Source organism: Macrotis lagotis, chromosome X (genome assembly GCF_037893015.1).
Source record: "Macrotis lagotis isolate mMagLag1 chromosome X, bilby.v1.9.chrom.fasta, whole genome shotgun sequence".
Classification (NCBI taxonomy): Eukaryota; Metazoa; Chordata; class Mammalia; order Peramelemorphia; family Peramelidae; genus Macrotis; species Macrotis lagotis.
Window position 1 is genome coordinate 704,037,698 of NC_133666.1, and position 12,487 is coordinate 704,050,184.

Below are 12,487 nucleotides of genomic sequence, written 5' to 3' on the forward strand. Positions count from 1 at the left end.
GGGTCACCTGGGAAATTATATTATGCTTACAGGTAGAATGGATCATGAAGTAATTTGAATATTTAGTATATGTGCACCAAATGTATCTATGAAAAAGGATTGAAAGTGAAGACAATAGAAATGGAAAGATTGAAAGTTGTTGAGTTGCCTTGTCTACCAGGGGAATGAATTCTACTCAGAAGAGAAAAGAAACATGCATATACTTGGGTGGGGATGCTAGAAGGACAACTAGCAGAGCCATTTATTCACAGTATCAGACAGTTGTTTATAGCAAAAAAACACAAAATTAGCATAAAAGATAAAATAATGTTGTTTCTCAAATTTGCACAGGATATAACCAAGCAGGATGTAACCCAAGTCAAGAAGTTTGGGTACTGGGCTATCACCAAGTGAGGTCACAGATGATGCAACTATTTATCATGTTGTACCCAAAGAGTGAGACAGAGACCACAATTTGATAAGGTTAGAGATCTTATTCCCAGGGACTGTCTGGGGATAAAGAATACCCAAATCAGACAGCACCTGAGTGTTTAGGGGATAGGGTTTTTATAGTGTTTTGAAGGGGAGGTACTGAGAGCAAGCAAGATACAGAAGCAAAGGCAGCAGTTAGATAAGGTCAGGGTCTTTGTGTTGTTTGAACTTGTTTCATGAGATGGAGGGAGTCACGTATTCATGGGCTTCCCACAAGTTGGAGGGAGTGAACTTTACTATCTTCTGGTTCCAGCTGCATCTGGGGAAGGGGAGGCAGTCCTGGGAGGAAGCAGAAATCTTACAGATAAAGCAAGATAATTAGGCTAACAAGAGTGCTTTGTAAATCTTTAGATGATTTTATAGTATAACTACGACCCCTTGGGTACTATCAGACTATTTTCAGACCCAAAGGTGCTCAGCCAAAGTTATATTTCTAAGGAATTTCTTAAGGCCCAGAAGGATGTCAGAGACCCCTTTCCATACAGGAATTTCACAAACATTGATATTGTACTTCAATCATAGCTGAGTTCTGTGGAAAGCCTTCAGCCTGAGGGTCACCTAAACTTGGGCTTTTAGTCATCACTGACCTTTCACCCAAACTCACCCAGCAAACTCACTCACTCTCAACAGAAAGTGAAGGTAATTTGATGAGTACTGTGAACAAAACATGCCCATTCATGGGGTTTGTATTCTAGTGTCATCTGCTGGAATTTGGTCAAGTCACTCAATCATTCTGAGGTGATGTCATGAGAATGCTAGCCCTTCCTGTGTCACATCTTTATTGTCAGGATCCAATGTTCTTGTGTGTGCAGCTCTTTGTAAAGTAAACCTCCTTGGAATGTGAGCTAGTGGCATCTTAAAATGATAGGTAGTGCTCATGGAAAGTTGAAGTTATTTTCTCTACCTGGGCAATTTAACATGAATGAGTTTACGTTCTTCCAGTGTAGAGAAGTGGATATAAATGTGTGTGTGTGTGTGTGTGTGTGTGTGTGTGTGTGTGTGTGTGTTTGTATAGTATTTGTGCATATTTGTTTTAATGTTTGTTTCTTTCAGAAAAAGAGATCAGACTTGAAATGAAGGAGACTACTGGAAAGCTAAGCCTTTCTGTGAAAGAAACTCATAAGCAAAGAATCATGAATGACAGTGACTGTGACTTCATGTGGAGAGAATTCTGTGCTATATATGACAGAATCCAAACTGGAAAGAAACAGTATGAATGTAATCAATGTGGAAAAGTTTTTAGCCAATGTAGATATTTTAATGCACATAAGATAATCCATGCTGAAGAGAAACCATATGAATGTAATTGGTGTGACAAAACTTTTCCACAGAAGTCCTTTCTTACTAACCATCAGAAAAGCCACACTAGAGAGAAGCTATATAAATGTAATCAATGTGAAAAAGTTTTTAGAGAAAGGAGAGATTTTATCGTACATCAGATAACTCATACTGGAAAGAAACCTTTTAAATGTTATCAATGTGGAAAGACTTTCAGATGGAAGAAGAGTATTACTTTACATAAAAGAATCCACAATGGAGAGAAACCTTATGAATGTGATCAATGTGGAAAAACTTTCAGATGGAAGAATAGTATTACTTTACATAAAAGAATTCACACTGGAGAGAAACCTTACAAATGTAATCAATGTGGAAAGACTTTCAGATGGAAGAAGAGTATTACTTTACATGAAAGTATCCACACTGGAGAGAAACCTTATGAATGTAATCAATGTGGAAAGACTTTTCCACATAAGTCCAACCTTCTGAATCATCAGAGAATCCACAATGGAGCAAAACCTTATGAATGTAATCACTGTGGAAAAGTTTTTCCATGGAAGTCCAGACTTCTGCAACATCAGATAATCCACAATAGAAAAAAATCTTATGAATGTAATCACTGTGGAAAGATTTTTATTAAGAGATATAGTCTTACTGAACACCAGAGAATCCATCCTGGAGAGAAACCTTATGAATGTAATGTATGTGGAAAGACTTTCAAATGGAAAAACAATGTTAATAAACATCAGAAAATCCACACTGGAGAGAAACCTTATGAATGTAATCAATGTGGAAAGGCTTTTCAACTGAAGTCCTATTTCATTATACATCAGAGAAGCCACACTGGAGAGAAACCTTATGAATGTAGTCAATGTGGAAAAGCTTTTCGACAGAAGACTCATTTTATTATTCATCAGAGAATCCACACTGGAGAGAAACCTTATGAATGTAATCAATGTGGAAAGGCTTTCCGACTAAAGAACTATCTTGTTACACACCAGAGAAGCCACCTGGGGGAGAAACCTTATGAATGTAATATATGTGGGAAAACTTTCAGATGGAAGAACAATGTTAATAAACATCAGAGAATCCATACTAGAAAGAAAGCTTTTGAATGTAATCAATGTGGAAAGACTTTTACTTGGAAGGACAATCTTATTTCACATCAGATAATCCACACAGGAGAGAAGCTTTATGAATGTAATCAATGTGGAAAGGCTTTTACTAGGAAGTCCAGTCTTACTATTCATCAGAGAATTCATAGTGAAGAGAAATTGTATGAATGTAATCAATGTGGAAAGAGTTTTACTCGAAGGGTCAATCTTCTTGCACATCAGAGAAGCCACACTGGAGAGAAACTATATGAATGTAATCAATGTGAAAAGACTTTTGCTCATAAGTCCAGTCTTACTGTACATCAGAGAAATCACACTGGAGAAAAACCTTTTGAATGTAATCAATGTGGAAAGGCTTTCCGACTAAAGAACTATCTTGTTACACACCAGAGAAGCCACCTGGGGGAGAAACCTTATGAATGTAATATATGTGGGAAAACTTTCAGATGGAAGAACAATGTTAATAAACATCAGAGAATCCATACTAGAAAGAAAGCTTTTGAATGTAATCAATGTGGAAAGACTTTTACTTGGAAGGACAATCTTATTTCACATCAGATAATCCACACAGGAGAGAAGCTTTATGAATGTAATCAATGTGGAAAGGCTTTTACTAGGAAGTCCAGTCTTACTATTCATCAGAGAATTCATAGTGAAGAGAAATTGTATGAATGTAATCAATGTGGAAAGAGTTTTACTCGAAGGGTCAATCTTCTTGCACATCAGAGAAGCCACACTGGAGAGAAACTATATGAATGTAATCAATGTGAAAAGACTTTTGCTCATAAGTCCAGTCTTACTGTACATCAGAGAAATCACACTGGAGAAAAACCTTTTGAATGTAATCAATGTGGAAAGGCTTTTTCACGAAAGAACTGTCTTGTTAAACATCAGAGAATCCACACTGGAGAGAAACCTTATGAATGTACTCAGTGTGCAAAGGCTTTTACTCGGAGAGACAGTCTTATTTTACATCAGAGAATCCACACTTAGGAGAAATCTTATAAATGTTATCACTGTGGAAAAGTCTTTTAGAAAGAAGTCCAATGTTATTACACTTAAGAAAATCCACACTGGAGAGAAACATTATAATTATAATCAATTTGGTAAAACCTGCAGGCAAAAATCATTCCTCATTTTACATCAGGGAATTCATATTATAAAGAAATTTTATCACTGATATAAATGATTACTGGCATTTAAATGGAATACAGAGGTTTATAAACTATAGGATTATAGGAAAGGATATAAATGGATGTTCTCAAAAACAAAATGCCTTTAGAATAGGAAAAATAATTTTTATTAATATAATATCAACTCAGGGAAAATGTTTGGTAAAGAGAAGAAATCAGATATTTTTGCTCAATAATATAAACATTTGGGCAATTTAGGGGAATTTGGTGTTCTCCCACAGGTCATTTATATGTGTGTATTCAGTATGTATCCAGGTACTGCATGTCACAATCTAGAACCTTCTTATTAATGTGAAATAATTTCTCCTTCCTGATTTTTGTAACCCAAAAAGCATAATGATGAGGATGGAATTCCAATGAATTTGAGGCAAAGCAGAGCACTTAGGTTTAAAAAAAAAAGCAGCTGCTGCTATACTGATAAAAGGTCTTGCAGTTTTTTGCTAAAAAGCCTCTCATGGTTGCTCCTTCTCTGCTAGACTGAAGGGGGAATTTAAAGGAACTACATTCCACATAAGAGGCATCTGTGCTGTTTGTGACATGCATTCAGGAGTTTTGGGAAGTCATAGGGGTGTTCAGTGACTCTTCTCAGGGAGTTGGTTTTGTGTCTTGGTAAATCCAAAGTGATTTTTTTTTTCCTTTGACCAGATCTGCTAAATGAAGAAGAGTAAAGAGAATGAAAAATTTCTGTGGAACTTGAAAGGGTTTAACATGATATAGTCAGGGGCAGCTGGGTGGCACAGTGAATAGAGCACCAGCCCTGGAGTCAGGAGTACCTGAGTTCAAATCCGGCCTCAGACACTTAATAATTACCTGGCCGTGTGGCCTTGGGCAAGCCACTTAACCCCATTGCCTTGCAAAAAAAAAAAACCTTAAAAAAAACCCAAGATATTGTCTCTGTTTTTCTAACTTTGGTCAAGTTGGGTAGACCTACAAGTGTGATGGAAATATTTTTCCCAGTCTGCAGAAATTTATGAAATTGAAAACTAATTAATAACTGACTTTACCCTTTTTATTGATAGTTTATTTTATTTTTCCAATTACATGATATGAAAGCTTTCCAACATTCATCCATTTGCATTTTTATAAAAGTTACACACTTTTCTTCCACCCTCCCTTCCCCCACTCTCCTTTCAGTGATGAAAAGTCTAGTGAATGTTGTACATGTGCATATTTGTGTTTACATATGAGTCATTTTGTGTATGAGGAATTAGGACTAAGGGAAAAGAGAAAAATTCATGGAATATGAAGGAAAAACATAAGAGAAATTTTTTTAAAAGTGAACATAGGGCAGCTAGGTGGTGGAGTGGATAGAGCACTGGCCCTGGAGTCAGAAGTACCTGAGTTCAAATCCGGCCTCAGACACTGAATAATTGCCTAGCTGTGTGACTTTGGGGAAGTCACTTAACCCCATTGCCTTAAATTAAAAAAAAAATTTTAATCTTTAAAAGTGAACATAGTGTTCATTCAGATTTTATGGGGTTTTTTGTTTTTGTCTAATTTTTTCATCTGGATGTGGATAGTGTTGTCCATAACAGGTTTCCCAGGGTTATCCTAACTCTCTGAACTGAGAGGAGCTGAATTTGCCCTTTTTGTAAGAAAGTTGGTAGCAAGATGTGATAGACTTTTCATATCCTTCTACTCTTTTCATAGTTAAGTCTGGGGATCTGCATGTTATCATTGCTTCCCAAGTGGAGTGATAGAAGGGGAAGTCTGTTCATTACCCTGCTGATCAGACTTCAACTCCTTTTCTGGTGTCATGGACCACAAGAAAGAAGGACAAACATCATTTCATTAGATTCTCTCATTGTTAGCTTACTTGAAGACTTTCTGTGTTCAGAGCAACTGAACTATTGACTCATGGCTCCCCTTTCATCTCAGTATGCTGGTCAGATCATTCTACTACAAGTTTATCTACAGAGTTGAAGGTGAGAACTGAGTCTACACTTTGTTCTTGGGTTCATAGTCAAAGAGTCCCAAGCTTTTGGACCTTTTTTCTTGTTCAGTACAGAGGTGCTGTCCTGTCTTATCCACAGCTACTCCTTTCTACCATAGAACTGTGATCAGATAATACATGACAGAACTGTGATTTTTTCCCCCCATTCCTGTTCCCAGGGTCTCCTTCTGTCATGGTAGTGTCTGTTCATTCTCTTCCTCCTTAGCATCTGAGTCCAGGAATGTACCCCCAGTCCTCCCATTACTGATGATAACTCTGCCATTGGGTTTCCTTTTTGATCAGCCCCCATCATCATTGCAAAAAGATTTTCTGTTTATTATAAGAACCCATGATGGTTGGAAAAAATAAGTAATTGTAATGTTTTTATTTTCTGATTAGAATTTGTTTTAGAACATTTTTTTTTTAGGTTTTTGCAAGGCAAATGGGGTTAAGTGGCTCAAGGCCACACAGCTAGGTAATTATTAAGTGTCTGAGACCGGATTTGAACCCAGGTACTCCTGACTCCAGGGCCCGTGCTTTATCCACTACACCACCTAGCCGCCCCTTAGAACATTTTTTTTAGGTAGTTGTAGAGGTTAGAGTCAGTCAGAGTGGGTGAGCTGGGAAAATATGATAAAAATCCACTCAGCCATTTAGAATCTATCTTGGAAAAGTGTTTTGTGAAGTTTTGTTTTTGTTTTGTTTGTTTGTTTTTGCTAAACATTGAAGTAAGAAATCCCTTTAATGAGATGCCAGTGAGGAAGCCTAGTAGTTTTTTTGGTGATTTAAAAAACCCAATCTCATGTGTAACTGATGTGAAAGATGAGATATTTTTAATGGAACTCCTCAAAACACCACATACTAAAATGATCATTGCTTGTAGACCTTGATAAGCATGAGCTCACCACCCTGAGGGTCAACCCTATTTTAGTCATGTCACTACTTTGAAACTTCTTCCTGACAACTTGTCTAAATTTATATTTTTCATCCATTACTCCTGGTCAATAGCCAAATTAACTATAAAGGACATATGAAGAAGAACAATATCTGCTTTCAGAGAAAAAGCTGATATTGAAAAGTGTATATAGAATAATTTTCTATATATCTTGATTTGTGTCTGATGTATAATATATGTAATGGTAGCCATCTCTAGGGTGGGGGGAGGGAGGAAATCTACATGTAATTTGGTGTATATTTGAAAGAAATAGCAAGTTGTGCATAGTAGATTTGCAGTTTCATATGCAACATCTTTTATTGTACTGTGTTATGGAAATGCCTCTTAATCCATGAAATGAGAATAAGCTTTAAAAAAAAAGAACATTTCAGTATTTTCAAGATGGAAAGAGAAATTCTTACCCGTTCACATTTCAGACCTTCATTTAATCATATTTTCCCTGTCCTCCAATATGATATATTCATTTCCTAATTATATTTTTTTCTCTAACTTCTGTTTTTTTTTTTATAAACATATGTTCTTAAAGTTGTGAGTGGTGTCTCTGCCAGTTCTTTGACCTCATTGGGGAAAACATTGGCCCTCTTAGTACATTTATGCTCAGATAATAAACTGTCAGTGCTCAGAGCTTTTTACCTCCATTGATTAGATTTTACTTGGGACAATTAGGCTCAGTGATTTTGAGAACACTACTAATGCATTTGCTCCTGAAGTAAAGTTGTATCTTATAAAATCTAGGCCTTGAAACCATTGTCATCAAATGAGACCCGATTGTCTTGAGATCATCATGACTGTCTTGCATTGTTTGTTGTTTATTCATTTCAGACATATCTGATTCTCTGTAACTCCTCTGGGAATGGGGGTGAGGTTTCTTGGCAAGGATACTGGAGAAGTTTGCCATTTCCTTCTTTAGGTTATTTTACTGATGATGAAACTGAGCAACTAGGGTTAAGTGATTTGCCAGGATCGCATACATTGTATGTTTCTTAGGCTAGATTTCAACTCATGAAATTTAAACTTTTTTTTTATTCTAATCCTATACTCTGGGCAGTACCTAGCTCCCCTTAGTTTCATCTGAGAGAAGGCTGCAAGCTTTGTTCAGTTGTTTAGCTATATCCACCTCTTTGTGACTCCATGGTCCATAGTAGGCCAACCCCTTGTATCATCCAGTAGCTCTCAAAGTCTCTCCAAATTCATGTTCATTGTTTTCAGGACACTATCCATCCCATCCTCTGCCTCTCCTTTCTCCTTTTGCTTTCAATCTTTCCCAGCATTAGGTTAGTTTCCAGTGAATCCCATCTTCTCATTATGTGGTCAAAGTATTTCAGCTTCAGTGTTTGACCATCCAGTGAACAACTGGAACTGATGGCTTGAAGTGTTGACTGACTTCATCTTTTTGTTATTGAATGAATCCCCAAAAGTCTTCTCCAGTACTACAATTCAAAAGCATTTATTCTGTGGCATTCAGTTTTCTTTTAATGCAACTCTCCCAGCCATGATGATGATGATGATGATGGTGATGATGGTGATGATAGTAATGATGGTCTTTGTCTTTCATTCTGGAAAAAGACATGACATCCAGGAAGTGATGCCATGACGAGCACAGGCACTGGATTTGAATGAGGGGATACTGTGCTTTCACCAGTCTCACTTTCTCCTCCAGAACCATCTGACTTCAGTGGCCAGATATGAATCAGGAGATGGCACTGGATGCAAGGCAATCAGGGTTGAGACATTTGCCCAAGGTCCCACAGCTAGTAAGTGTCAAGTGACTGAGGTTGGATTCCAACTCCCATCCTCTGACTCCAGGGCCAGTGCTCTATTCCCTGCATCTCCTAGCTGCCCCTTACTTTGCTACTGGAACACATACCTTTGACTATGTAGACATTTGTTGGAAAGGTGGTATCTCTACTTTTTAGTATGCTGTCCAGATTTGCTGTAGTTTTTGTTATCAGAATCTTACTGAGCCAGTCTCTAACCTGCCTAAAATAGAGCAGGCCAGAGACATAGCACTAGTAATCAAGCAATGGTTTAATTAATTACTTTTATTATAAGGAACAGATCTGCAAACTGGAATTATTCCACCTTAATATAATGGAAGCAAAGATTATATCCATGATCATCGGTTGTCCTTCATTATTGAAGAAGACCAAAACAACATCAAGTTAGAGATAAGTTACCATGTGTTTGACTGTGGCTGATCAGACCACTATGAGCTCAGAATGCTCTAACCCAAATTGGTCACCAATAGGTCATGTGAACATCTGGGCTGGGTACTCTAAATTTGTGCATCTTGTACATGATCATAAGTAAGAAGGATGAGGAAGCTGGACAAGACAATCAGTTTAGGGACTTGAGTGATTTTCTCAGGATAAGTCCATTAATGCAGGAAAATACAATAATTTCAGTAGGTATTGGGAGTCATGATTGCCCGAATAGCGAAACATAAGTATCCTTGAGTCCTGTGGGAATGCTCAAGTTGATTTAGTCTTGTGGTATCCCATTATTCTGCTTGGGTACCAAACAGTTTATATACTTTCTGATTTACTTCACTTAACACAGAGAAGTACTAGTCAGGAAAACAATGCAGATGTGTCAGAAGTAAAATACTCCAGGTTGCTTTGTCCTCTCTGATTCCCAGGTCACAATCTGCTTTGAAAGGGATCTCCAGAAACTAAATTATTAAATTCATTACATATATATATATATATATATATATATATATATATATCGTTAATATAAAAATCACAATTCTCTTTTAACACTTTCCTTCCAAGAAGCAGGTGTCTTAATTTCATCACTATAGTCACCATCTGCAGTTGTCTTTGAGCACAAGGATGTAAAATATGATATTGCTTCTATTCTCCCTCTGTTTTCCAGGAAGTGATGGGTCCAGTTTTCTTGATATTCAATTTTTGATATTAAGCTTCTAGTCGGGTTTTACACTTCCTCTTTCACCCTTATCCAGAGGCTTACCAATTTCCCCTTCACTTTCTACCATTAGAGTGGTACCATCTGCATATCTCCAATTGTTGATATTTCTCTGGGGAACCTAAATTCCAGCTTTTGTTTCCTCCAAACTGGCATTTCACATGATGTATTCTATGTACAAGTTAAATAAATACACTGATAACATACAACCCTATTGTATTTTTCCCCCAATCTTAAACCATTCCAATGTTTCATGTTCAGTTCTAACTGTCCTCTTGATCCTCATATGAGTTGCACAAGATAAGTAAGATGATTTAGTATTTCTATTTATTGGGGGACTTGTCATATTTTGTTGTGATGCATACAGACCAAGAGTTTAGTGTAGACAAGAAAATGAGAATTTTTTCCCCTGAAACTCCCTTGCTTTCTCCATCATCAATAAAATGTTAGAAATTTGTCTTTGCCACTTTGACAGCCAACCTGTTCTTGTAATTCTGGTCCATATTGATATACTTCATTGTCTATGGAACTTTTTAGGAAGATGTAGTTTGTTTCCTTATCCTTTTTTTGTTTTAGATTTTAGAAAGATTTTATTTATTTTGAGTTTTCCAATTTTCTTCCTAATCTTGCTCCCCTCCCCCACCCCATAGTATGCATTGATCTAAGTTGAATGTGATGAGAGAGAAATCATATTCTTAAGGAAGAAACATATAGTATGATATAGAGCAGAATTACATAATAAGATAACATTTTCTAAAAAATTAAAGGTAGGGGCAGCTAGGTGGTGTAATGGATAAAGCACCGGTCTTGGACTCAGGAGTACCTGGGTTCAAATCCAGTCTCAGACACTTAATAATTACCTAGCTGTGTGGCCTTGGGCAAGCCACTTAACCTCATTGCCTTGCAAAAATCTAAAAAATAAATAAATAAATAAGTGAATGAATGAATGAATGAATGAATGAATTAAAGGTAATAGTCTTTGGTCTTTGTTCAAACTCCACAATTCTTTCTCAGGATACAGATGGCATTCTCCATTGCAAATATCCCCAAATTATGCCTGATTGTTGCCCTGTTGGTATGACCAAGTCCATTAAAGTTGATCATCACCCCCATGTTGCTGTTAGGGTATACAATGTTGTTCTGGTTCTTCTTATCTTGCTCAGCTTTAGTTCATGCAAATCAGGCTTCCCTGAATTCCCATCCCTCCTGGTTTCTAACAGAACAATACTGTTCCTTATCCTTTTTTTAAAGTTTTTTGCAAGGCAAATGGGGTTAAGTGGCTTGCCCAAGGCCACACAGCTAGGTCATTATTAAAGTGTCTGAGGCCGGATTTGAACTCAGGTACTCCTGACTCCAAGGCCAGTGCTTTATCCACTGTGCCACCTAGCCACCCCTCCTTATCCTTTTTAATATGATCTATTTTTGCTTTTGATTTGTCCAAGGTAAGAATTGTTACCTCTGATTTTTTTTTTTACTTCAGCTGAAGCATAATATATTCTGCTCCATCCTTTTACCTTTGTAAAGGTATACCTGCTTATACTTATGTTTTGCTATTCGGGCAATCATGACTCCCAATACCTACTGAAATTATTGTATTTTCCTGCATTAATGGACTTATCCTGAGAAAATCACTCAAGTCCCCAAACTGATTGTCTTGTCCAGCTTCCTCATCCTTCTTACTTATGATCATGTACAAGATGCACAAATTTAGAGTACCCAGCCCAGATGTTCACATGACCTGTTGGTGACCAATTTGGGTTAGAGCATTCTGAGCTCATAGTGGTCTGATCAGCCACAGTCAATAGTAACAGTTTATAAGAAACACATCTGAACAACACACTGTAGGATTCTGGTTTTTAATCCACTCTGCTAAGGGACGGCTAGGTGGCACAGTGGATAGAGCACTGGCCTTGGAGTCAGGAGTTCCTGAGTTCAAATCCGGCCTCAGACACTTTAATAATTACCTAGCTGTGTGGCCTTGGGCAAGCCACGTAACCCCATTGCCTTAGAAAATCTAAAAAAAAAAAAGAGAGAAAAAGAAGAAATACAAAACAAGTTTTAAAAAGTGAGTATAGTATTCTTTGCTCTGCATTCAGGCTCCATGACTTTTTCCCTTTGGATGTCCATAGCAGGTCTCTCAGGATTGCCTTTGATCTCTGAATTGGTGAGAGGAGTTCATCCATCATGGTTGATCATCTCATAATGTTGGTTAATATGTACAATGTTCTCTTGGTTTTGCTCTGATGGGAATCCCTTCAATTTCCATTTTGTACATTGAATTATTTAACTTTTCCTGTAATCTCTTTGAAATACAGACCTAATATTGGTATTGCTGAATCACAGGGTATACACAGTTTTATTGCCCTTTGGGCATAGTTCCAAATTGCTGTCCAGAATGATTGGATGAGTTTCCAACAATGCATTAGCGTCCCAGTTTTCTTTTTGCCTCAAATGTGTTTCTTGTTAACAACATTGTTGTTAATTCTGATTTTTAATCTGTTCTGCTATCTGCTTCCGTTTTATGGAAGAGTTGGGGCATAAGTATTCAAGGAATCCTAGTACTTCTGGTGTGAGGGTTACCTTCCATCTTTGATGTCCACCTGAGCCACTGGAT

General features: G+C 37.2%; 1 protein-coding gene across 1 annotated transcript in view; it reads left to right on the forward strand.

The window, feature by feature from the left end:
• Positions 1 to 3,956, forward strand: part of LOC141497082 (uncharacterized) — an 857,774-nt gene extending 853,818 nt beyond the window's left edge. The window contains 3 exon segments of the mRNA XM_074199666.1: positions 1,977 to 3,285; positions 3,523 to 3,840; positions 3,928 to 3,956. Of these exon segments, the coding sequence (XP_074055767.1) occupies positions 1,977 to 3,285; positions 3,523 to 3,840; positions 3,928 to 3,956 (1,656 nt within the window).
• Positions 3,957 to 12,487: the final 8,531 nt, after the last annotated feature.